Source organism: Sminthopsis crassicaudata, chromosome 1, assembly GCF_048593235.1.
Source record: "Sminthopsis crassicaudata isolate SCR6 chromosome 1, ASM4859323v1, whole genome shotgun sequence".
In the NCBI taxonomy this organism is placed as follows: Eukaryota; Metazoa; Chordata; class Mammalia; order Dasyuromorphia; family Dasyuridae; genus Sminthopsis; species Sminthopsis crassicaudata.
The window spans coordinates 52,527,731-52,552,166 of record NC_133617.1 but is presented as its reverse complement, the minus strand read 5'-3'; the positions used below and the strand labels follow the sequence as shown (position 1 = coordinate 52,552,166).

General features: G+C 48.9%; 1 protein-coding gene across 3 annotated transcripts; it reads left to right on the top strand.

The window, feature by feature from the left end:
* The first annotated feature begins 418 nt into the window (after positions 1 to 418).
* MEF2B (myocyte enhancer factor 2B) lies at positions 419 to 23,908 on the top strand. Of its 3 annotated transcripts, none has more exons than XM_074284100.1 (9): positions 419 to 591; positions 18,924 to 18,996; positions 19,898 to 20,101; positions 20,738 to 20,872; positions 21,128 to 21,311; positions 21,506 to 21,651; positions 21,744 to 21,855; positions 23,036 to 23,147; positions 23,452 to 23,908. In XM_074284100.1, the coding sequence occupies exons 2-9, from the start codon at positions 18,943 to 18,945 to the stop codon at positions 23,684 to 23,686; spliced, it is 1,182 nt and encodes a 393-aa protein (XP_074140201.1). In that variant the 5' UTR covers positions 419 to 591; positions 18,924 to 18,942; the 3' UTR covers positions 23,687 to 23,908. The 3 variants fall into 3 exon arrangements, with proteins under 3 accessions (XP_074140201.1, XP_074140193.1, XP_074140209.1); XM_074284092.1 differs by having other exon boundaries at positions 21,503 to 21,651; XM_074284108.1 differs by having other exon boundaries at positions 21,503 to 21,651; positions 22,978 to 23,147; positions 23,452 to 23,566.
* Positions 23,909 to 24,436: the final 528 nt, after the last annotated feature.

Here is a 24,436-nt window from a genome sequence, read left to right as displayed (position 1 = left end):
GCTCCCACAGCCCGGAGTCCTCGTCCTTGGCCTCTCCCGGGACCCCTTCCCTAAACTCAACTTTCCCCACAGCTCCGAGCCCAGACACTACCTCGCTTCACCTTTCCCAGCCCCGAGTTCTCTCTGCGGCCCTGAGAGTCAGCGGGAGTTTTCCAGGCCAGGCTTCTGGCCGCCAGCCGTTCCCGGGCCCTGGGGTCCTGCCCGAGTCCACCCCGGGACAGAGGCCAGGGCCCGGGCGGCGATTTCGCAAACACCGCCTCCTTAGAGTGAGTGGGCGGTGGGAGGGCCGAGCTCCGCCCGGGAGCTGACCAACCGTAGACCGGAGGAGGAACTCTTATGCAAATAAATCCCGGGGTCCGACCCAATCTCCGCCCTAGGGGGTGTGGTCATGCAAATAGAGGCAGGCTGCTATGAATGCACCTGGCGGGGCCTTCGCGGCTCCCCGAGTCTGGATCGCCCGAGACTTCGCTGAGCTCCCGGAGCCTCGACGTATCCTCAGAGCCCTGGCCCGGGAGCAGAGCCGCGTCCCCGGGAAGCCCCGTGCCCTGAGCCTGAAGCCGGGGACTTTCCGGACCCGGCAACGCCGAGCAGGTGTGTTTGGGTGTGCGCCGGGGTCCGCGCCGGGGTCCGCGCCGGGGTCCGCGCCGGGTCCGCGCCCGAGTCCGCGCCTGTCTGAGAACATGCGCGCGCCGCCGGGTTGGGCTGGGAGCCGGGGTCCGGACAAGGACTGGGGTCCGCGGGCTCCCGGGATGAGTGTGCTCTGAGGGGCTTTAAGTGGGAAAGCCCCACACCCGCAAGCGCTGGGTCTGACACCACATGACCCAGCCCCAGTCCAGGTGGCCTCCGAGGCTCTCGGCCAGCCGCGGGTGACAGGAGGGTTACCCACCTCTGCTGCTCAGCGCCTATAGCACATGTCAGGGAGGAGGCGGTCAGGCCGGAGCTCGGGCCAGGACGGAGAATGGGAGCGCTCGGGCCCTCCAGGCCCGGGCTCGGTGAGAGGCTGCAGCTAGTCCACAGCCTCCCGTCACTTGGGCCAAGCACAAAGCGGCCCGAGGGGGAGCCGGACCCAAAGCCTGTGAGGGCGAGAAGCCGAAGGGGCTTTTCCTTGGCTGCCAAGGGAAAGACAGGATCTACTGCCGGCTCAGATGAGCTGTGCCCTCTTGCCAGTCTCCTGGTGGAGAAGTTAGGGGCAAAGGGAGGGCCCGCTGCCGGACAGGAGGCTGCCTGGAGAAGGGGCAGAATTCTGGTCTGAGAAACTCCGCGTCGGGAGGACTGTCCGCCCACATGGAGCCCACCATCTCCGCGTGGGCCATTCCACTGCGGGCCATTCTAATTGTTGGGGAGCCTTTGCTGGTATCGAACTAGAACCCGCCCCTCTATAACTGATCGCCTTTGCTCTTGGTTCTGACAACCGGGGCCAAGCAGAACACCCCTAATCTCTTTGTCTCACGAAGCCCTTTCAGAGCCGGAGAGACGGCAGCCATGGCAGTTCGGGCCTCTCCTATTCCCAAAGCCTCTACCTCTCAATCATCTGGGGAGTAGGTGGGACCTGACTCCTGGGTCCCCAGCAGGGAGGCATGAAATGGGGGTCGGGGCAGGGGGCTTGGTCAATATAGAGGGAAGTAGGGTCTCAGCCCAGGATTGACCAGAGTCAAGTTCCACTTTCTCTTCTTAAGAAAAAAGTGTATGATCTTTAGTTGTTGAAGACTGCTGTTGGGTGACAAGAAAATTCAGAAGGCCTGGTGTCTGCTGTGGCAATGGGCAGTCACCTCACTAACTTGGCTCCATCCGTAAGATAAAAAGTGTCGCTAGATTCATCAATCATTTATTGAGTGCTTACTGTGTGCATTGTCTTTTGCTGGGGCCGGGGGATACAAAGAAAAAGATGAAACTGCTCCGGCCTCTTCTATCATACCATGCATGCGGATAAGTAAAAAGTTATTTTACAGAGGGGAGAAAACAGCAATAATTTCAAGGATCAGAGAAAACTTCATGGAGGAAGTGGTAGCTGATCTTGAAGGAAGGAATGGATTCTGAGAGGTTGAGATGAGAAGGAAGGGCATCCTAGGTAGGGGGGCCAGCTTGTGCAAATGCCTGGAGGAGGGCATTTGCCAGATGGCACATCCCATTCAGAAAATACCTAGTAGTCTGGTTTGGTTTGAACATGGAGCACGTCAAACAAGTAAAGTGAAATAAGAGTTTGGAGACAGAGTACATAGAGCATTAATTGCTAGGCTGACCCAAAACCAATAAGTGACCATTAAAAGTTCTTGAATAGGGAGAAGCACGGGCAGGATTGGACCTTGGCAGCTGCACAAAGGAGGGATTAGAAAGGATCTGTGGAGTCCAGTTGCAAGGCGAACACAGGCCAGGTGAGAAGCAAGAAGGGCTTTATCTAGCAAAGGGCTTCTTAAACATTTTCCCCTCTCCACTCTTTTCACCCCAGAAATTTTTACGCAACCTCTGTATATTAGAATAAGTATACAAACCAAACATTTACTGATAATAAATCATGATTTTGTGACCCCCAATTCAATTACATGACCCCATATGGGTCACAATTCACCGTTTAAGAAGCTTTGACCTAGAGGAGCTGTCGGGAGTATCTAGAAGGAGATGGACTCAAGAGTTGTTGTGTTGATGGAAAGGGTAAGACCTGGCAATTAATGGTTATGTTAGGGGGCAGGGGCAAAGGAGAAGGAAGAAACCAGGATAACTAGGGTCTGTAACCTGGCTTTCTGGAAGGTTAGTGCTGCCCTCAGCAGACATAGGGAAGTTGGGAAGAGGGACGGGTTTAGTGGAAAAGATGATATTTTCCAATTTAAACACATTAAGTTTTAGAAGTCATATTCTTTGAGGCCCTTTCATTCTCTATTATTAGGGTCCTCTCAGCTGGACCATGCTGTGTGCAAAAGGCCCTCCCAGGACATTCGCTGTTCTAAGGGCCCACGCAGCTCTGACATCTTCTGGTTTTTCAGTTTGGTCCAGACTGCAAAAGACTGGGATAAGAACAGGTTAAGAAAGGTGGGACTCCTTGTCCACACCCAAGGTTTCCGTCAATAGGATAGGCTCTGGGTCAAGTCTGTGAGAGCCGACATTGTGGTCATTGTCCCAGCGCACAGACTCCTGTCAAGGGAGGCTTTTTCTACCTCCAGCCAACACCATTATATAGGTGAGATAAAGTGATAACAGAGAAGAGTCCTATCGGTGGAACAAGGGTACCATGGCTCCAGATCTAGTTCAGACACTTACTGGCCACTGACCACTGCCTCTGTGAGCCTCAGTGGCTTCAACTGTAAAATGGTCAGAATAATACCTATACTAAAGATGTCCCAGGATTTTTTAGAGGAAATCAAGTTGTAAATCATGAAAGGCTGTGGGAATGTGGGCTTTGATGGGGTCGAAAGACTCAGGAAAAGGCAGAGAATGCAGGATTTGACGTTGAGAGCTAATCAAAGAACATTTCGAGGCAGAGGACAAGAACCATATGCAGGAATTAATCAGAGAATCATTAAGTGCTAAAACATGTGGAGAGAGCTGGAACCATTCCAGGAGGCCAGAAAACCACAGAGCAGGGCATTTAGGGCGGAAGGACCCCTCATTTCATAGAGAAAGAAATGGAGGAGGACAGCACTGTGTGTTGGAATGAATATGGGGGCTTCCTAGAAGAAGAGGGCCTTAAGCTGGGCGTTGAAAGTTGAGTAGAAATTTGGAGAAGACAGGATCATACCTGCTGTTGTCAGTGACAGAGGATCAATGATTCAGAGCTAGAAAGAATTTTACAGATGAGGAAACTGAGGCAAAATAAAGTAAGGTGACCTGCTCAAAGTCACACCTGGTGGCAGAACCAAAATGGGAACTCAAATCAAGTACTCTTTCTACAAGGGCAGTGAAGAGCCCAGTTATTGGGGAAGAGAAAGAATGTTATATAGGACATCAGAGCTGACAGAGACCTTAGGGATCATCCAGTCCAGTTTGGCAGACATTTCAAAGGCAACTTTACAAAAAAGGAAACTAACGCCAAGAGAAGAGAAAGAGCTTCCTCCAGGTCAGTGTCAGCTTCTGGATTAGAAGCCAGGGCTCTTGACTCACAGGGAAGGCTTTTTTGGACTATCCAATAGGACATAAGCTTCATGAGGACAGAGACAGCTTCATCTGTGTCTTTGTAACCTGGGGACATCAAAAAGTGGCTGGCATATAGCTGACACTTTTTGATTGAATGACTAACTCGCTCTCCGTCATGAGGGAAAAGAAGGCTAGAGTGCAGACTCAGAAGAGTAGGAAAAAATCAAAAGCAGTACAAGCAACAGGGGGATGGACTTGATGACCCTCAGGGTCCCCCTCTAGTCCCAAGTTTAGAGTGTGGAAGAAAGGTAATCTTCTGTGAAGGGGGAGAGCACGAGTGGGGACCTGATTTCCCTTCAGCTAGGGAGAAGTGGTCAGCAGCTAATCATTCCTGAGACTCCAGCTAGAACCCCAACAGGTCTGTTAATTTCTTAGGGTAGCAAGGTGAAGGAGACAGTCTAGGGATTAATTTCTTGGGTCCCACTGGGCCTCCTCTCCTGTCATCTGCAGGAGCTTTCTCTAGAACAAAGAGACAGGAGATGCTTGACCTAAACTGTTTTCTATAGTTGACTCACCTGCCCAAAGTCAAGTCCAGGGACATCAGGGGCAGGGAGTTGCCTAGTGGATGGGTCAGTCATCTGTAGATTCCTTTTTCTTTTGACCTCTGATTTTAGCAGTGTGTGGAATTCCCAGTGTGAAAACTGACTTCATGGGTGCAAATTAGCACCTTCTCAGTAATTCAGAGTTTTAGAGAGTTGTCCAAGAACTGAGAATCAGTTAAGTGACTTACTTTGTTTTTACCATTAATATATGTCAGAGGTAAGAATTAATATACATTATATGTGAATATACACTATACAATAATATACCTGACCCTCCAGTAGATTCCCATAAGGATCTCCCTCCAAACACACACAACACACACACATACACACTCACACACAGTCACACACACAAGTTACCTTGTGGATGCCCCATTGTACCATTTTAAATGAACACTTCTATGACTTTCTGTTACAGCTTCTTATAAGGGAGAGAATCATAAAACTATTTCCAAACAACAGAGAAGGAACCATTGACCATTCTTGGATGTTCCCAGGAGTATGTGTGCATTGTGGGAGAGATTTGTGTTACTCTTTGTGCCAGCTACTGGATGTGAGTTAACACATGCATGTACCAATCACTGTGAATGTAGCTTTGCCCTTAGGGCAGAGATAAAGTGTAGGGGTGGAAGAAGGAGCCTCTGGTAGGAAGGATCTTCTTCAGAAAGAAAAGGAGGAGGTGGACAGGAGAGTGCCCACTCAGAGCCCATGGCCAAAGGTGGCATGGGAGAGAGAGAAAGTGGCGTGAGAAAGAGAAAGGGGGTAAAAGAATGAGAGAAACAGAGAAACACACAGAACCGAGAGAGAGAAAGGAGGTGAGAGTCAGAGACACAGAGACAGACTCAAGAGATAGGGAGAGAGAGACACACAGAGAGAGGGAAATAGCCTTCCTGGTGGGACCCCTGAAGATGTTGTTGGACAGGCTAACCCGGGTCCATGGAAGGGATGCTTAGATGGATTTCAGTATCTGTGAATTTGATTTTTAAAAAACATTTTGAGAACTATATTTCAATATAATTAATTTCCTTTGTAATCTTATCTTTTACTTTGTGCATTTAATAACATTATTCTGAGAACTGACTGCCCCAAAAATCCATGACCCAAAAAGGGACTTGCAGAATCTGTGATTCTCGTGCTGGGAGAGACCTTAGAACATAAACTATTAAAACTGGAAAGACTTGAGGTCATGGGTCATATGCTCCAGCCCTTGCTGTCTGCTAGAGACTGATGTTTAATATTTGTGTTCCTGAACTTGAATAAATCATTTCATTTCCATAACTTTAGTCTCCCCATTTATAAAGTGAGGTTGGGCTGGATACATTTTTCCAATTCTGAATCTATGAGCCTATGAGATTCTCTCCAGCAGCCCCTCAGATTCCACATTGAAAACTGAATTTGGCTTCTTCTCCTTTTATGCTCTGTTGATCTTGTCCGTTCTCACCACTTCCCTGTTTCTGTTAACGGCACCTTCATTTGCCCCACTGCTCTGGACTCAACTTCATCTTGGAGATATTTCCCTTTCCTTCATTTGCCACATTTGATCATTCCATGCCTTAACTTCCCAACTAGAATTGCATCCTCCAAGACTCATGTCTCCTACCCCCTGCCCCCACCACACACACCCCACCAGCCTGAGCCAGCTTTGGTGGCCTTGACCTGGGGCTGAATTGTCTCAACTGATTGAGAGCTCATCTAGTCCATTACATTTACCGAATCCTAGATCAGCCCATGCTTCATTCATACCCTTCATATCCAGATATCCTTCCAGGGCCACATAGCATAGGGATAATGCAGTGGACTTGGAATTAGGAAGATAAGGGTTAAGATACTGCCTCGGACAATTAGCGATCTTATGTAAGACACTTAGCTCCTCTGGATCTCAGTTTCCTTATCTGTAAAATGAGGAACTAGATGACTTATAAAATCCTTGCCAAAGGGTCAATATTGGAAAAATTATCTGTGCATATGCTTTGTAAATAAAAAGTTTTTAATAAAGATAAAATAAAAAAAATCCTTGCCAATTCTGAATTTATAATTCCAAGTAGAATGCTGGGTGCATGTACCGGCCTGCAGGCATACAGAATAGTGGGATATCTCCCCCTTGCTCATTTTCCCTCTTCTACTGCTCCTTTTTTTTGCCTAACTTTAAGCTTTTACCATTCCCTAACTGAGAGAGAACAGCAGCTCTTGGAGGGACAAGTTTACCCATCCCTGCTGGGATTCTGGGAAGTCAGACTCAAAGAACCTTTAAAATTTGAGGAGCTAATTGATTCAGCCCTTGCCCTGTGCAGCTCAGCGGCAGTTGGGAGGTGATGAGGAAGGCATTGATTTGCTCCGTGTTCATTTGGTTTCTAGGTCTTGATTCCCCCAACCCTACCGGGTACCTATCTTCACATAAATCACTGACAAGGAATGCGGACTTCCCTAAGGAGATGAGTGAGATGAGCAGGCCTGAGACTCTGCCTGCAACAAGCTCAAGGATGTTGATTCAGATAGAAGATAGTGAGTAGTAGGGATAAGGACCCTAACAAGGACAAACTCACTGTCTCTCCCTCTGATCTGTCCTGCTCAGGCTGTCAGAGGTATCACCAAAAGGCGCCCTGGGTTAGTGGTAAACTTGGAGTTAGGAGGACTGGATTCAAATACTTATTAGCTGCATGACTCTATGAAAGTCTCTTCATTTCTCTCAGCCTCAGTTTCCCATCTGAAAAATGAATTAATTGGACTAGATGGCCTCTGAGGTTCCTTCCAGCAATAAATCTAAGCCTCTGATCTTCCCAATGTCCAACGTGGATCACCCATTCTTTTGCTTTTAAGGATTTTCAATGGCTCCCCTTTGCTTACCAAAGTACAAATTCCTTCGTCTTGGAATTCGGAGTCTTCCACATTGTACTTCTAACCCACATGATAAAGGGAATGCCATCTTATGCCAACCCTTCCATGTGCTCTACAGTGAAGCTGGCTCTGCTCTTTTGGGTTCCCTGTTTTAAGCTTGCTCCTTACCAGAGTTCACCCCCATTCCTAGAATGGATCTCCTTCCAAATTTTCCTCCTGCTAAATCTCAGGAACCAACCTTCTTTCCATAGCCTTCCCTAATGGTGGAGCCCTTCCCTCCCCATCCCTCTTCACTGGGAAACTGCTCTTTTTCTCCTCCAATTTCTCATCACTCCTTTGTACTCCCCTACCTCTCCTCTGTAATATCCTTGTTTATGGTATATTTCGTCCCTGTCCCATCAGGACAGGAAGGGAGAAGTCTTTGAGCATCTTTGTTTCTCCTCATCAGGGGGCACAAGGACTCGTGCTTTAATTGATGTTTATGGAATGAATGAATGAGTTAGTAAGTGAATGAATGAATGAATGAATGAACCATGGGGGAAATACAGAGACGTATAACCATAGTTGAGCTTTAGGAATTCCCCCAGTTCAAGACCCATATCCGTTGGCCAGTTTTGGACAGGAAGTGAGGGCAAGGCCTGGGGGAAGTACCACTATGAGGTCAGGATAGTGTGGGTGGAAAAGAATGGGGGAGTAAGGGAAAGTAAGTGAAGGTAGAGAAGGGGTATTTGTCAGAGAAAACCTTTTGGCTCATCTTCCTAAGAACCTCATCTTTCTGAGGCAAGTGTCATTCATGTTGTCCTGAACGGAAAGTCTTAATTTTGAATGCCGGCATTCAATACCCTCCCTGATCTGACTCTGATCTCTGTCATCTTATATCCCTTGAGCCCCCTTCAAGGTCACCCAAACTAGGTGACTCCATGGAGCTGGATTCCCTCCTCCTGTTCCCTTACTCATGCTGTCCTCTTGCTTAAAAAGTCCTCTTCCTTTTCTATTCACTTAGTCCTACTCTATCCCATCCTAGGAGTCAACCAGAGGATATCAATCCTCAAAAACCTTCACTGTCCTCTCCAGCTGCCTATTATCCTTCCTTCCTTCCTTTTGATCCTATCCTTCAGTTTGTGAACCTCTTTTATAGAAGGGGTATAATGTGAAAGAACATTGAGTTAAAGTTAGGAGATCTGGGCCCAAACTTCAGCTCTACTAATTATTAGCCTTTCCAAGCTTCAGTTTTCTTAGTTGTAAAATGAGAAGATTAAGATAGTCATGAAAATGTATTCCAACTATAAGTCTATGATTGTGGTATTTATTGAGTACCTATTATATACTGGGCATCATGATTTGTGCAATCAGGAAAGAGACACAGTTTGATTAAACCATCAGTATACATTTATTAAACACCTACTATTTGTCAAGCATCTTACTGAATGCTGGACTTGAGTATTTAGATATATCCTCATGGAGTTCATAATCTGGAAGGTGATAAGACAAATACAGATTCCAGGAATGCACAATATTACATAAAACATCAGAGAGGGGCAAAACAAGTGTGCTGTGTGAGATTCAAAAGGGCAGAGAGGTCCCCATTGTGGTACATCAGTGCAGCCTTCTTATAGGAAATAGCATTTCAGGTAATTATTTTTAAAGCTAAAATGGGGAAGGAGGACATTCCAGGCACTGGGAAAAGCCTGAGCAAAGCCTAGGAGGTGGGCAGAGCACAGGGTGTGTATAGGAGGAAGAGCCCTTTATTTGAGAGAACCTCAAATACTAAGGAGATGACTCTGAACTTTGTTCAGGAAGATATAGGGAGGTATTGAGGACTTTTGAGTAGAGGACTGATGTATCCAGATTTTTCTTAAGAATAGCAGATCCTAAGTTGGTGCAGTGGATAGAGCACCAAGCACAATTCAGTAGGATCTGAATTCAAATTTGGCCTCAGACACTTAATACTTCCTGGCTGTGTGATCCTGGGAAAGTCACTTTACCCCAACTGCCACAGGGGGGAAAAAAAAAAAGAATAGCTAATCTGGCGGTGTGCCAGATTGGGGGAGATTGGAAGGGGAAGAGAAAAGCAGAAGGAAACCTGTTTGGGAAATTATCACCTAATCGAGGGTCTGGACAGGTGTGAAGAATATCATTCGAGTTTCCAAGGATTCTTTCAAATCTACAGTTGTGTGAATTATGATCTCTCTCAGCTCTGATGTTCTATTTTCTAATAATCTCCCCAGCTCTGACATTTGGTTTCCTAAGGTGGTGGTAGAGGGGTTTCCCATCTAAGGCCCCTCTCAGGATGATATCCTAACAAAGACGTGTGTGGTAAGATGAGGCAAGGAAAAGGTATGTGGCACAGTGGGAAAGTCGCTAGATTGAAGTTAAAGGTCCTGGGTTCAAATTTTACTTCCATTGTGTACCTGAGTGATGCTGCACAGGCTTTAACACTTTCCTGTGTCTCAGTTTCATCATTGAAAAAACGAATGGATTGGAGGAGCTGCTGTTTCTGTGCAGCTCTCAGAGCTTGAGGTCAAGTATGGATTGAATGCCATCCCCTCCCCCTTCCTGGTACTCAGTGGGGCAGGAGGATGGGGGAGGAGACAACAGGATACGGTTCGAACTCTAGGCAGAATGAAAGTGATGGAGAAAGAGTGGAAGGGGGAAAAAAAAAGCAGAAGTGAGAGACAGGTTGACTGAGGCTTCTAGGGGAGGTTGGTAGGGGGAGGGCAAGTTCAAGACTGGCCCCCGGGGGGCCCTGGCTGAGGGTATGGGGGGGTAGCAGCCCCTCCCCCACGGCTACATCAGCGAATCAGGGTTGCAAGGCTGCCTCATGCAACTCACGCCCCAGTTTCATCAGCCGATCCCTGAGCTGCTCATTAGAGGAGACAGGAAGGGCCACCGGGCGGGACCCCCCTCCCCTGCCATTGCAGAGCTCCCTGAAGGGGGGAGGGACCCCAGCTGTTCGAGGCTGTCTCCCCTCCCTTCAGTGGTTGCTTCTTTTTGATCCTGTCTTCCAAAGAAGTCTCCCAGAAAGAGAAAGAGAAAAGGGTGTTTGAGATACTGAGGGAAGGGATAGGCCTGGTGATTGCAAATCATGAGATACTGATTCTAGATAGGATCAGAAAATCTAGAGCTGGGCGGTTCCTTGGAGATTTTCTCATTTAAGCCCCTTCTTTTACAAATGAGCAAACCTGAGATGCTGGCTCAGAGAGGACAAGCCATTTCCTCAAGTCACACAGCGAGTAAAGCAACTGCTGGGATTGGAGCCTGGGGTCTCCTGATTCCAAACCCATGGGTTTTTCTCTGGCTGCTCTACATTTATAGGAGATGATTTTTGTAAAAACCATACGCTGCCCCAGATGGCCTGGAACCACTATGCCCCAGGACCCCCAGCCCTTTAGCAATATGATTCAAGGTTGCTTGGCCCGCTCCACCACTTATTGATGGTGGGTCTCTGGACACGTCATCCCCATAGCTGGGGTCTCTCCCCATAGTTCACCCTTTAGGGGCTGTAAGGTTACTTTGAAGTTTGTAAGGTTCCTTTCGGCTCAATGATCCTCTCTATATAACATCTCCTCCATCTTATACTTCCTGGGGAAACCAAGGTACAGACTTAAGGAAATGACTTGCCCTGCTTCACACAGGAGAAAGTATCAAGACCCACATTCAAATCTTGACTTTCTCTCTTCAGTTTGTTTTCTACCTCCCCAGAACCTTAGATGGTTACAAGAAGAAGGGAGAATCCCACAGCCTGTGATCAGTAATAACTCATCATATCTTCCCCTTGATTCCCTCTCCCTAGGGTCCTTCCCCAACTCTCCATTCCTACTCCTGGTTCAGCTGCTTGGAGCAGCCCAGCCTTCCCCAGGGCAAGGGCCTGATCTGTACCAATTAGGCAACAAAGAGGAAGTTTGCTTTCTCTGTTGGGAGAGAAATGACCCATAAACAGGTCGTGACCTTGTAGGGTATACCTGATTTGAAGTCCCAGAGACCAAGATTCCGATCCTGAACTAAATCTACTTGTGGAACTTTGGACAAGTCCCTTCCTTTTTCTGGATTTGAGGCAAAATAAAGAGGATGGACTGGATCTCTTCTGAGGTCTGCAGGCCACTCAAATGATCCCCTCGGCCTCCAAAGGCAGACAGTTAAACATGGAGTGGCTGGTAGACCCAGCTCTATCTTAGCAGGACAGGAGAGGCCGGCCCAGCCCAAAGTGATGGATCTCTGGGGATGACAAGGAGCATAATTACCTCACTGGGTAGATTGAGGGCTCCAAGACAGAGTCAGGGAGTCCAATATGGTAGAAAGGGACAATAGAGAGCCTCTTGAGGGAGTTGTGGGTCAGTGAGAAAGATAACTATCATTGATTCGTTAATTGGAAGAATGTTCTAGAGGCCTTTATACATGAGGAGAGGGAAGTCCAGACAAGGGCAATGATTTGTCTAGATCTTACCTTTAATAAGTTTCTGAGGTAGAATTTGGATATCCAATTTTTCTAGAATCCAAGTGGGCCATTCTGTACACTATGCCCAATTTCAACTGACCTCTGAGAGAGCTAGGACAATCTCAGTTGAAGGGAGATACTGGATTTGGCTGATCCAACCCTCTTATTTTACACTTGAGGATATTGAGACCCAGGGAAATTATTTCTTGTGACTGAGATCCCAGTGAATATCAGTCCACATTTAGCATTCTTTCCTTTATAAGATAAATTCCTTGGGGCAGATGAAGATGGGATGAGGGGGAAGAGGACTCCTAAAGGGATAGAAGATTGGGATGGGAAGGGAGTATCTATTCTATGGGAAATAGAGACAGAAATCTAGGAATGGTCTAGTTCCCAGTGGTGGAAGCCTGAAGCAGTTGCTTTGGGGTGGATGGAAATTAAGACTCAGGCTCATCAGCTTCTTCACTTTTCACTGACTTAACCTTTCTCCAAACTCCTCCCAGGCAAGGTTGCCTCCTTCTCTCAGGACAGGCCGGAACTGTTGGCCCTTGAGGTCAAAGACTTACCAACCATGCCTTTGGCCCTGACTTCTACCAAAGGTCAGAGCAGAGTTGGGGAGAGGGAAGAGAAAGAATAGCATTAACTTTGAGAGGCCTGGGTACCTGTGGAGCCTCAATTCTTAGGCCTTCACAGTCCCCTCCCCCACCTTCTCCTGGGCCCCTTTTGGCACATGTGTGGGCAGAGCAGGTCCAAAGCTGCCCCTGTCTGTGAGCACCGGCCTGCAAGACCCAGGTGACCCCATGGTTTGCATGAGGCTGGCTCTCAGATTTGCATATGTATCTATAAAGAAGTACAGGCCTCCTGTGGCCTGCGGTCCTCGTTCCCCCACTGTCACACCTGGAGCCTCAAAGGGTTAACTCTATTGATTTGCATATGAAATTATTTCTGGTCAGAGGAGATGATGAGGCTGAGGTAAGTGCAGGAAGAGCACTCATTCAACAAATTTGGCGGCTTTTACGCAGTACCTGGAGATGCAAAGGGCTGCTGACAAAGCCAGGAGATATGGTCTTGACTCCCTTCTCGGACCCTGAGCAAGCTCATCATTTGTTGCTCCATCCAAGCATTGAAGGCTTGACATGTGGAAGAGGGAGGAGCTCCCTCTTGGTCCTCTTATCCATCTGTCCACTCCTTGGATCCATCCATCTCCTTGGATGCCTCATCATTTCTACCATGTCGCATCCTCTGTCCCCGTCTGTCTTCTCTTTCTCACTTGGTGATCTCATCACTGGTCCTAAGAGTTTAATTATCATCCGTAGGTTTCTGACACAGATCTATCCATCTATTTTCAGTCTTTCTCTTGAGTAACCACATCACCAATTCCCGAATGAGCATTTTGAATTGACGGCTTATAGATATCTCAAATTCCACTTGGTCCAAACACAATTCAAGGGCTTTCCTCCCCAAATCTCCTCTGGCCTTCTCTATTTCTTTCCAAGGCCTCCTAGTCACTCAGATTAGTAACTCCTCACCTCATCACTCCATATAGACAATCAGATGCCAGATTTTGCCATATCTACCCTCTTGGATACATCCCCTTTTCTCTACTCATGCAGCCTCAAACATACAGATTCTCAACATCCCCTTTCAGGATTTTTACAATGGATTTCTAATTGGGCTACCAACTTCAAGTTTTTCCCTCTTCCCATTGATCTGCCACCCTTCTGACAAGGGGATTTTCTTTAAGCACAGTTCCTACCCATATCACTTTCTTACTCAATAACCTCCAGTGACTCCTTATTACTCTTAGGATCAAATAGGAAGCCCATTATATAACCTGCCTCCATCCTACTTTTCCAGACTTATTACACATTATTTCCCTTCAGGCATACTATGTTTCAACTAAACTATTCCATCCCCTCAATCTCACACACATCTCTCTCTCTCTCTCTCTCTCTCTCTCTCTCTCTCTCTCTCTCTCTCTCTCTCTCTCTCTCTCTCTATATATATATATATATATATATATATATATATATATATATATATATATATATATATATATATATATACATACACATATATTTCTTCTCTCTGACTTCACATTGATTGTTTCTTGTATCTAAAATGGTCACTTTCCTCATCTCCAGTCCTTAGAAGCCAGTTTCTTTCCACATGAAGCTTTTCCCAATCTTCCCAGGTGCCAATGCTTCCCCATCTTCTTCCCAAATCTTCTTGTATTTATTTTGTATGTATATACACATTATATATAACCATGGCTTACAATCCAGCTAGAGGAGACAATGTATATGTATATTACATATGTAATTACATATTATCTGTATATATACTATGTATATATATACATATATACCAAGTAGATATGATATAGACATTATCCCTGAAGATAGGTTTACTTCCACTTTTCTCCTTGTATTTCCCATAGAAATATGGGAATAAGGATCAGATTGTGATTTTACTAGTCTAGTTTAATTTACTCAAAGGTAAGAAGACTTCTATCACTAAAAGTGAGCATCTTCTCTGTAGCCTGGAGTCTAGAGTATTAAGAATAACTTGCTCATGATCAGAATTTAAACATAGATTTCCTTGGCTTGGCTTCAAAACCAACTCTGTTACTCCATGCTGTCTCTTAATCAGCACATAGTTGGCATTTAATAAATGCTTGTTCCCATCCATCCTTCATAATAACAACGAGCATTTACATGGAATTTTAAGATCTGTAAAGCACTTTACAAATATTATCTCCTTTGATCCTCAGAAGTATTTCGAGATAAGTGCTATTACTATGTCTATTTTACAGATGAGGAAACTGAGGCAGACAGAGGCTAAGGCTATATGGCTAGTAACTATCCAAGACTAGACTGGAATTCCGATCTTCTTGGCTCTAGAGCCAGTATTTTATCCAGTGTGCTACTTAGGTCCTTACTGGTATGTGTATGGGGGGAGGTAGTGCTGCATTAGTGGGGGTACTGGGATTGTGTCAGGGGTGAGAGGTCCAATTCATGGCCCCTGCCTCATTTTTGGCCAGAGCCTTAGGCAGAAACTTCCCTTCTGGATCCTAATAGATGAGAAAGATTCCAAGATCAGGCCCCATCCTCAGACCTCCCCTTGTCAGCCTCAGTTCTTGAAACATGATGGCTCTCTGACATTGATTTTCTCCCTTAGCAGCAGCCATGGCTCTAAGGTGAAAGAGTTTGGTGCCATTGGATCTGAAAGCCTCACTATCTCCCTTCTTGGTCTCTCTCCCTTTGGAGAACCAGAATCCTAAAGTCAGAAGAGCAGGATCCCTAGTAGGGGAATCATGTCACCTCTTATGTAGGTGCCATAGCTTCTTCCTCATCTACCTGTAAAATGAGGGGATGGGACAGGTGACCTCTGGAGGCCTTTCCAGTCCTGGAGGCTGGTGAGTGGGCCAGAGACCAGGCCATTCATTGATGACCGGAAGGAGCTCAGGATGTGGAATGGGGATAAGTTAAGGCTGGGGGAAAGGGCCTTTGTATTCTGCTTGGAAAGAAGATTTCACATCAAGGAAAATCTTTAGCAAGTCAGATCTAAAACTGGAAGGGATCATCCAACTGAACTAAGCCATTCTCTCAGTTTACACATGGGGAAACTGAGGTATTTAGGAAAGGAAGCCATTGCCCAGGGGCATGAGGGAAGTAAATGGCAGAGCCAGTGAATGCCCCTCCTCACAATGAGAGATGGACCAAGGTGGTCCATTGGACAGAACACTGACCCTAGAGCCAGGAAGGCCAAATTTCAGTCTGGCTTCTGATAGTTACTAGTGGTATTACTTCTGTCTGCCTCAGTTTTCTCATCTGTAAAATGGGGCTGATAATAACAGCACTTATCTCAGAAGGGGAATGGTCTACCTGGGGAAGCAGGATAACCGCTTGTGGCAGATTTCTTGGAAGAGATCCAGCTTGAACAAGTGCCTCCAACCTCCCCCCCTTCCATTTCTGAGATTAGCAGAGCAGCCCTGAAAAGGGCTTATTGAACCCTCCTACCAGAGGTGCTGGTCCTTCCCGAACACCTCAAAAAGCAAAGGCCATTCCCCGGATCCTGAGCCATCACCAAGCACATTCACTCTTGTCTTGCCCCTGGACTCCCATGACTTGGGAAGAGAGCATGGAGGCTGACAACTTTGTGCAACTCTGCCTCACGTAAATCAGATGTACTGGTCCAGCAACATATCACCCTGTGATGACATTGGTCTTCCCTGAAAACAAGGGTGAACAGAGGGCCCCATCCCCCTTTGCTAGAGTTCCTCTCCATGACTGGGGGTAATGGGCCCTCATGGAGGATGGGGTCCATCTGGGAAGCAGGACTGGCACTTTCCCTTGGGAAGGCAGGGGGCACAGCTCCCCATGTCACCAGGCGCCCCTGGGGCTTAGGCGGGGGTGGAGGGATGAGGCCCAGGCCGTGGGAACACTGCGGTTTCCGTCCAGAATTAAAATTAGCCCTGATGTTAAATTTAGCCCCAGCCCCAGAATTGAGACTGGACTCCAGCCTTGTCCCTCCCCCCTTTGGGCCCTTGGCTCCCCAGGCATAGTTTGAAGAGACCTGGGCTTGGGAACAGGAGATACGGGTTCAAATCACAGCTCCATTACTTATTTCTTTGTTCATGTTGTACTCTTATCCCCAACTAGAGACTTTCGGTGATGGGCAGCTCACGCTTCTGATTCAGGTCATTTCACAAGAAGGTCTCAGGTATCTTCCAACTTTGGGACACCTGGGTGACCTTAAGAAGGATCTATGAACTTGTTTTTTCATTTAAATTGATGGGGCTTGGACTAGATGACCCCAAAATTCCTCCCCAACTCTGGTGTTCTATGGTTCTCCGGAAAGTGGATGGGACATGCTGGAGCCCAAGGGGCCCCCTAGGTCTATGCCTCCCAGAAGCCCTTTCCCATTCTTCAAGGCCTCTGGCCTTCTCCTAATCAAAGGGTCTACAAATCCTATCTGAGGCAACCCTTCTTTCCCACAATACCCAGATATCCTCCAGCCAACTGATTCCCAAGGTGGCTAATGCCTGGTGAGGAGATGCCCTCTCCTGCCACCCCCACGCTTCTCTCACGCTACCAAATGACTCCATTTAGATACTGTGGGGCCTGGGCCTGGTTCTGTTTCCGGAGTCTGCCCATAGAATTAGCTTCCATGCGTGGGAGTTGAGGCGGGAAAGGAAGTAAAAAAGTTGGCCCTCCAACCCAAACATCTTCAAGAATTTCCCCCTATTTTATTGGGTACGTAATCTTAGGTAAGTCACTTCCACACATTCAGGAAACTGAAACCGGAGGGGGCCTCAAAATCCAGTCCCAATCCAAGCAGGAATGTTCAGACCCATATCCCCCCAAAACAGACAACCAGCCTTCATCTACCAAAGCAGTCCATTCTATTTGGGGAATCATAGCAAAGATACTGAAGTGGTCTGTCATTTCCTTCTCCAACTCACTTTACAGAGGAGGAAACTGAGGCAAACTGAGGGTTAAGTGATTTGCTGCAGTCACAAAGGTACTAAGTATCTGAGGTCAAACTGTAACTCAGGTCTTCCTGATTCCAACCCAGGGCTCCATGGACCGCACTATCTAGCTAGCTCTCCATGAGCAGAATGTCACTTTTGTAGGTAGTTTTAAGTTCTGCCTTGTGGGGTTAAGGCTAACTGCCTCTTCAAACAACAGTCCTTCAAATACTTAAAAATAATCATTATCATTCATCAGTTCTGATGGACGTGGCTCTTTTCAACAGCGAGGTGATTCAGACCAGTTCCAATGGTCTTGTGATGGAGAGAGCCATCTGCACCCAGAGAGAGAACTGTGGGAACTGAGTGTGGATCACAACTTAGCATTTTCACTTTTTTGCCATTTGTTTTGTTTTGTTTTGTTTTCCTTTTTAATCTGATTTTTCTTGTGCAGCATGACAACTTTGTGCAGCACTGCCTCACGTAAATCAGATTTACTGGTACATCAACATATCACCCTGTGATGACATTAGTCTTCCCTGAAAACAAGGGATAGTTGTGTAAATATGTATAGAAGAATTGCACGAGTTTAACATACATTGGATTACTTGCCATCTAGGGGAGGGGGTGAGAAGAAGGGAGGGAGAAAACAATTTGGAATACATTGTTTTACAAGGGTGGATATTGAAAACTATACATATGTTTTGAAAATAAAAAGCTTAAAAAATTTTAAAATCATCATTCCCCACCCCTCCAAGTTTTTCTTCTTCCAAAGCCTCCTTAGTTCCTTTCAGTAATTACCCTATAACAAGGTTTCTGATTGCCCCTTTCCCCAATAATCACCAGTTTGTCAATGGTCTTCCTAAATTGTGACTCCCTGAGCTGAACACAATATTCCAGATAAGGACTGGCCAGGGGAGAAGGCAGCAGATCTCACCCCTCTCCTTCTGGGCTTTTCTAAATGCAGCTTGGTATGGATATGGCATACTTTAGACTCACATCAAGCTGGCCATCTGCCAAAACCTGCAAGCCTTTTTATCACAAGAACAGGCTGACTTCATCGTTTAAAATCAAAGGGTTGGACTCTGAGTTTGAAAATGCTTCCCTTCTCTGATGTTCTATGTTCCATGCTCTGAGAGCTCTCTTGGGTGACGTTCTTTGTTCCATTTTTTTTCTTTAGAGGTGTGTGTGTGTGTGTGTGTGTGTGTGTGTGTGTGTGTGTGTGTGTGAGACAGACAGACAGTGTTTTGGATGACCTTGCTAAGTAGATAACAAGAACAAATTAGGGGCAGGGACGGATCCTAAGTAGATCATTTAGACCAACACCTTACACCATACATCAGCTAATAAGTTCAAAATGGACACATAGACTAAATATAAAGTCATGTCATATTTTTAAAAGAGGAAAAGAGAAGGAAGTACCTTTCAGTTTTGCTTAGCAGACAGCCATATTGAATGGTAGTGAATGGTTTGAATGGCCAGTTTACCGAGTCTTCTCTTTCCCCCTCTGCAGCCTGTGCCCGGGCCACACCATGGGAAGAAAAAAAATCCAGATCTCCAGAATTCTAGACCAACGGAACCGTCAGGTGAGATGATGGAAGGAGGCCACCACTGGCCTCTTGTGAGGCCGGAGTTCTCAGCCTCCTCTTTACAGGGAGGGCTTGTTCACTCTACACTAGCCCTGGGAGGGGGACAGGGGAAGGATGCTAAGTAGAAAAGGAAAGGGTTTTCCAAGACCTTGATGCAAGTCATTAGAATCTAGATCTCATTCATTACTCCTGGGCCAGCCTGTCCTGCCTTTCAAAGCAGTCTGGGTCTCCTGGAGACACAAAAATGGCACTAGGTTACGGGGCTTTTAAAGGAGATGCAGGATAACCTCCCTTCCCTCCATCTTCCCTGAGAGGGTAAGAAATTCGATATATGTGCAATTATGTAAAACGTGTCAATATTAGCCATTTTGAACAAGAAGACTTAGATAAAAGAAAAAAAGTGAAAAATAGCGTGCTTCAGTCTGTATTCAGACACTGTCAGTTCTTCCTCTGGAGGTGGATAATTAGTCCTTTGGGTTCGTCTTGTATTGCTGAGAATAGCTAAATCATTCTGTTATTGTGTACAACATTCTCCTGTTTCTGCTCGTTTCACTACGTATCAATTCACAGAAGTCTTTCCAGGTTTTTCTGGAGTCATTCTGCTTGTCTTTTCTTATGCCACAATGATATGAAATCGCAATCACGTCTCACAGCTGGTTTAGCCATTAGATATCCCTTCAATTTCTCATTCTTAGCCACCGGGGAAAAAAAAAAGCTGGCACAACCTTTTTATTCCATTAAGATCCTCAGTAAAGGAGCCTCTATGGCAAGGCCTTCCTCCCAGCCCTGGCAGAGTAAAACCAATTCTGAAAGTGAGGGGGCTTTGAGGATAGAGCAGGTGAAAGGGGCCACCTGGAGTGAGCCCATTCTCCTTTCCTCATCGTGCCTTGGGTCCCAGGTGACTTTTACCAAGCGGAAGTTCGGCCTGATGAAGAAGGCCTACGAGCTGAGTGTCCTCTGCGACTGTGAGATCGCCCTCATCATCTTCAACAGCGCCAACCGCCTGTTCCAGTACGCCAGCACGGACATGGACCGCGTGCTGCTCAAGTACACGGAGTACAGCGAGCCCCACGAGAGCCGGACCAACACGGACATCCTTGAGGTGACAGCACGGCCCTCGGCCCCGGGAAGCGGGGAGGCCTTCACGCCCCCACGGTCCAGGCCTGAGCCCCTTCCCAGCTCTGTTCTAAGGCTCCTCAGTCTGACAGCCTTCCTTCTAAGGTCACTTCCAGCATTCTGGGCCCAGAATCTCACTCAGCTCCACCAGCCTCCAGGCTAAGCTCCCTTCTGACAGCCCAGGTTCCGAGCTCTTTTTCAGCTTTGACAGCTCCTTCTGTGACATTTTACATCCAAAGTCTCTCCCAGACCTGGTATTCTCCCTTCTAAGAGCTCCCCCAGCTCTGACAGTTTGTGATCTGTTTAAAGCCCCTGCCAAGCTCTAGTTCAGTGATTTTCTGAGTCATCTGGGCGATTTACTGCCTGTGCCTCCCCCCCCCTCGGTCCTCAGCTGCCACATCTTTCTCCTTATCGGCCCAGATCCTTCAGATCAGGGGGACCTCAGGCAGGAGCTGTCTCCCCTTCGGTCCCAAAGCTTCCACACCCATTTTCCCAGTAAGGGACACTCTCTTGAGGGGGAGATAGGATCTGATGAGACCCTGAGTCCAGGCGAGCCCCCTATTGGGAGGACTGGGGTCTCCCTTACCAGCGGGGACACAGCTATTGAATCTTCTCTCCCCAGACGCTGAAGCGGAAGGGGCTCGGCTTAGAGAGCCAGGAGCTGGAGCTGGATGAGGGCCTGGTGGAGCCTGGAGAGAAGCTGCGGCGTCTTGGGGGCGATGGAGCTGATATAGCCCTGGTCCGACCCAAGTTTTATGTGAGTCTTCTCCCGCTTTCTCTAACCCTGCTCCCCTTCATTAGGTCTAGATTCCCCTTCTCTCTCATTCCTACAAGTGAGTAAGGGGGAAGGACGCTGGCTGGGAATATGGAAAACTGTTCAAGCATGAGGCTAACCCCCTTAGTAGCCGTGGGAGTTTGGGCAAGTTATTTTATGTCTCATAACTGTGGAAAAGGACCAATGCTTCTTGCACTTAGCGTGACCAGTGATTCCTCTCTCCCCTGTGCCCTGCAGTCAGCGACTCCGGCTCTGCCTAGCCCTGACCTGGCATATGGGGCAGTACCTCCCCCAGGGTCTGGGCCTGAGCCATGCGGGCTAGGCGAGGCTGCCCCCGGCCAGGGCCGGCCGTCCCCCTTCCGTCCTGCTGCATCCAAGGCCGGTCCCCCATCAGGCCGTTCCCCGGGGCCGCTGCCCCCAGGTGAGAATCACAGGCGGGCGGGCTCTCCCAGCACAGGGATGGAAGCGGGCATTAGGAGTGGCAGAAGAGTGGGTGGTGGGGCTCTGGCCGGGACTAGGCCTGGGGTTCCCAGCATTCTCAGGGTGTGAGCATTGGAAGGCAGCTAATGCTCCCTCTCGTTTATTCCCTCCTCTGCTCTTCTCGCCTCTCAGTAGGTCTAGGACCCCCGCTTTTCTCCCCAGGCAGCCTTCCTCGGGCACTGGCCAACAAGACCCCTCCCCCGCTATATCTGGCAGCTGATGGACGGAGGCCAGACCTGCCTAGTAACCTGACAGGGCCCAGGGCAGGCCTGAGTGCCACGGTGAGTGGTGGGGGGAGCTCCAGCAAGAAGGGAGGAGGCAGGGGTGGGGGGAGCGGCCGGGGGATGTACCGAGTCCATCCTCCTTTCCACAGAGAACTCTCTATGGAAGCCTCCAGAATCCCAGCCCCATCTCGGCCCCAGGCAGTGGTGGTCTCTCCAGTCATGGGCTGGGGGCTTTTCCCTTCCTTTCCTCAAGCCAGGCAGGTAAGACCCTCCTTCACACACAGAGAGACACACACACAGACACACATTCACACACTCACAGACACACACATTCACACACTCACACAGACACACATTCACACACTCACACAGACACACACAGACACACATTCACACACAGACACACATTCACACACACAGACACACATTCACACACTCACAGACACACACATTCACACACACAGACACACACACAGACACACATTCACACACTCACACAGACACATTCACACACACAGACACACATTCACACACTCACACAGACACACATTCACACAGACACACATTCACACACACACATTCACACACACACACTCACACACACAGACACATTCACACACACAGACACACACATTTACACACTCACACAGACACACACAGACACACATTCACACACACAGACTCACACAGACACATACACAGACACACATTCACACACACAGACACACACATTCACACAGACACACACTCACACACTCACAGACACACATTCACACACTCACACAGACACACACACAGACACACATTCACACACACAGACACACATTCACACACACAGACACACATACACACACAGACACACATTCACAGACATTCACACACACACATTCACACACTCACACAGACACACACACAGACACACATTCACACACACACAGAGACACACATTCACACACTCACAGACACACACTCACACACTCACAGACACACATTCACACACTCACACAGACACACACACAGACACACATTCACACACACAGACACAAATTCACACACACAGACACACAGACACACACAGACACACATTCACACACTCACACACACACACACACACACACTCACACACATAGACACACACTCACACTCTGCCCTGAGCGCCCTACCTGGGAAGTGGGTCACAGAATCAGCCACACTTCCCTCTACTTACTGACTCTAAGACCGAAACCATGGTTTCCCGCAGGGCTCAGTGCAGGGCTGGGGGAGGGGCAGGGAGGGGGAGGGGACGACTCCAGCATGACCTTGGGTTCCCAGGACCAAGATTAGGGTGGGCTGGAATCCGCTGTGTCCGGGCTTACCTTCCTCCTCCTGTCTTGCTTCCCTCAGTCCAGAGCCTCCCCCTAGAGCACACAGTTGCAGCTGACTTTGTCCCCACTCCCTACAGAGTATGGTCATGGAGACCCTTCCCCTCACCCGGGCCTCCTCCAGCCCCTGGCCCTGGTCCCCTGGCAGCCCCCACGGGGGGACGGGTCCCCCGGCTCCCAGTCACACCTTAGGTGAGTATCTCAGCCTCCGGTGACTCACCATCCCCCCCCACCCCATTTTCATGTCCTCACACTCATCCTCAGCCCCAACCCAACCTGTCCCTACAAGGTCTCTTCACCTCCTCGCGGCCGCCCTTTCCCCCCTCCCCCCTTCTCTCCTCCTTCCCCCCCTATTCCCCCCCCCCGCCCGCCCCCAAACTTTACTCTGCCCGGCGCCTGCTGCCCCCTGCCGGTACTGCTCTCCGCCCCACGCTCTGGGGGCTGGGAGGGGGCTCCGGCTGTGGCTCACCCCCTTTTTTCTCTCCTGGCTCCGCAGTGTCCGCCCCGGCTCCGCCCCCGGGCCGGGCGAGGAGACTCCGGCGGCCCCGGGAAGCTCTCCGCCGGCGCTCAGCATCAAGTCCGAGCGCGTGTCCCCCGGAGTTGCGCCCCCCTCGGAGCGCCCCCCATCCCGGGACGACTTCACCAAGAGCTACCCCTACCCGGCAGGGGGGCTGGCCCGGCCCGGCCAGCCCCTCCGGCGGCTCCACGTGGCCGACGGCTGGCCCAGATAGGAGGCGGGTCCAGGGCCACCCTCCCTCTCCCCTCTTCGTGTGCCCCCCACCCTCGGGACTCCTGCCTCTCGGTGCCTCCGCCTCTACTGGAAGGGGCGACACGGGGAAAATTCGCTTCGGCGACCCCTCCCCGCTGCGTGGAAGGGCCCGGCCCATTCAGGCACAGTCCTAGGCTAGAAGAAAGGAGGGGGGAGAATGGGGAGGGCAGGCGGGGGGGGGGGGGGTCCCTCGGGCGCTTCTCTGATTCCCCGGTGGAAATCCCGGGCCGGGCTGATTAGAAACCGGGGGATCCAGAGCGCAGCGTGCGGCATCCGTGCTTCCCCCATAATTCGAGGACTGCCAGGGGCAGCCCACCGGCCCCCTCTACCTTACTTCCCCCGGATGCCTGTTCATTCCCACTTGCCGGGGCGCGTCCCCTGTTCCCTCCCGGGGCTGACGGAGCGCCCCTCTGTAACCAGTAATAAAAAAGTGCTTGGGAATAGAGGCTGTCCCGCCCCGGTTCCCAGGCGCAGTCTCCTCCGGGACACCGGAGCTCGTGGAGTTACAGAGCCCCCGGGGAACAGGGACCTCTGGGAGCTGCTCTCAGCGGAGGGCCCATTAAACCCCAAACCTCTTCTCTCCGGAGTAAAATCCCGACTCTGCTACCCACCAACCAAGACCCTGGTGACGTCATTTCTCTTTAGGCCGAAGTCTCCTCTCTGAAATGAGGGCGATTTACGTGTTCGGATTGTCCCTGCTCCAGGCCACCCC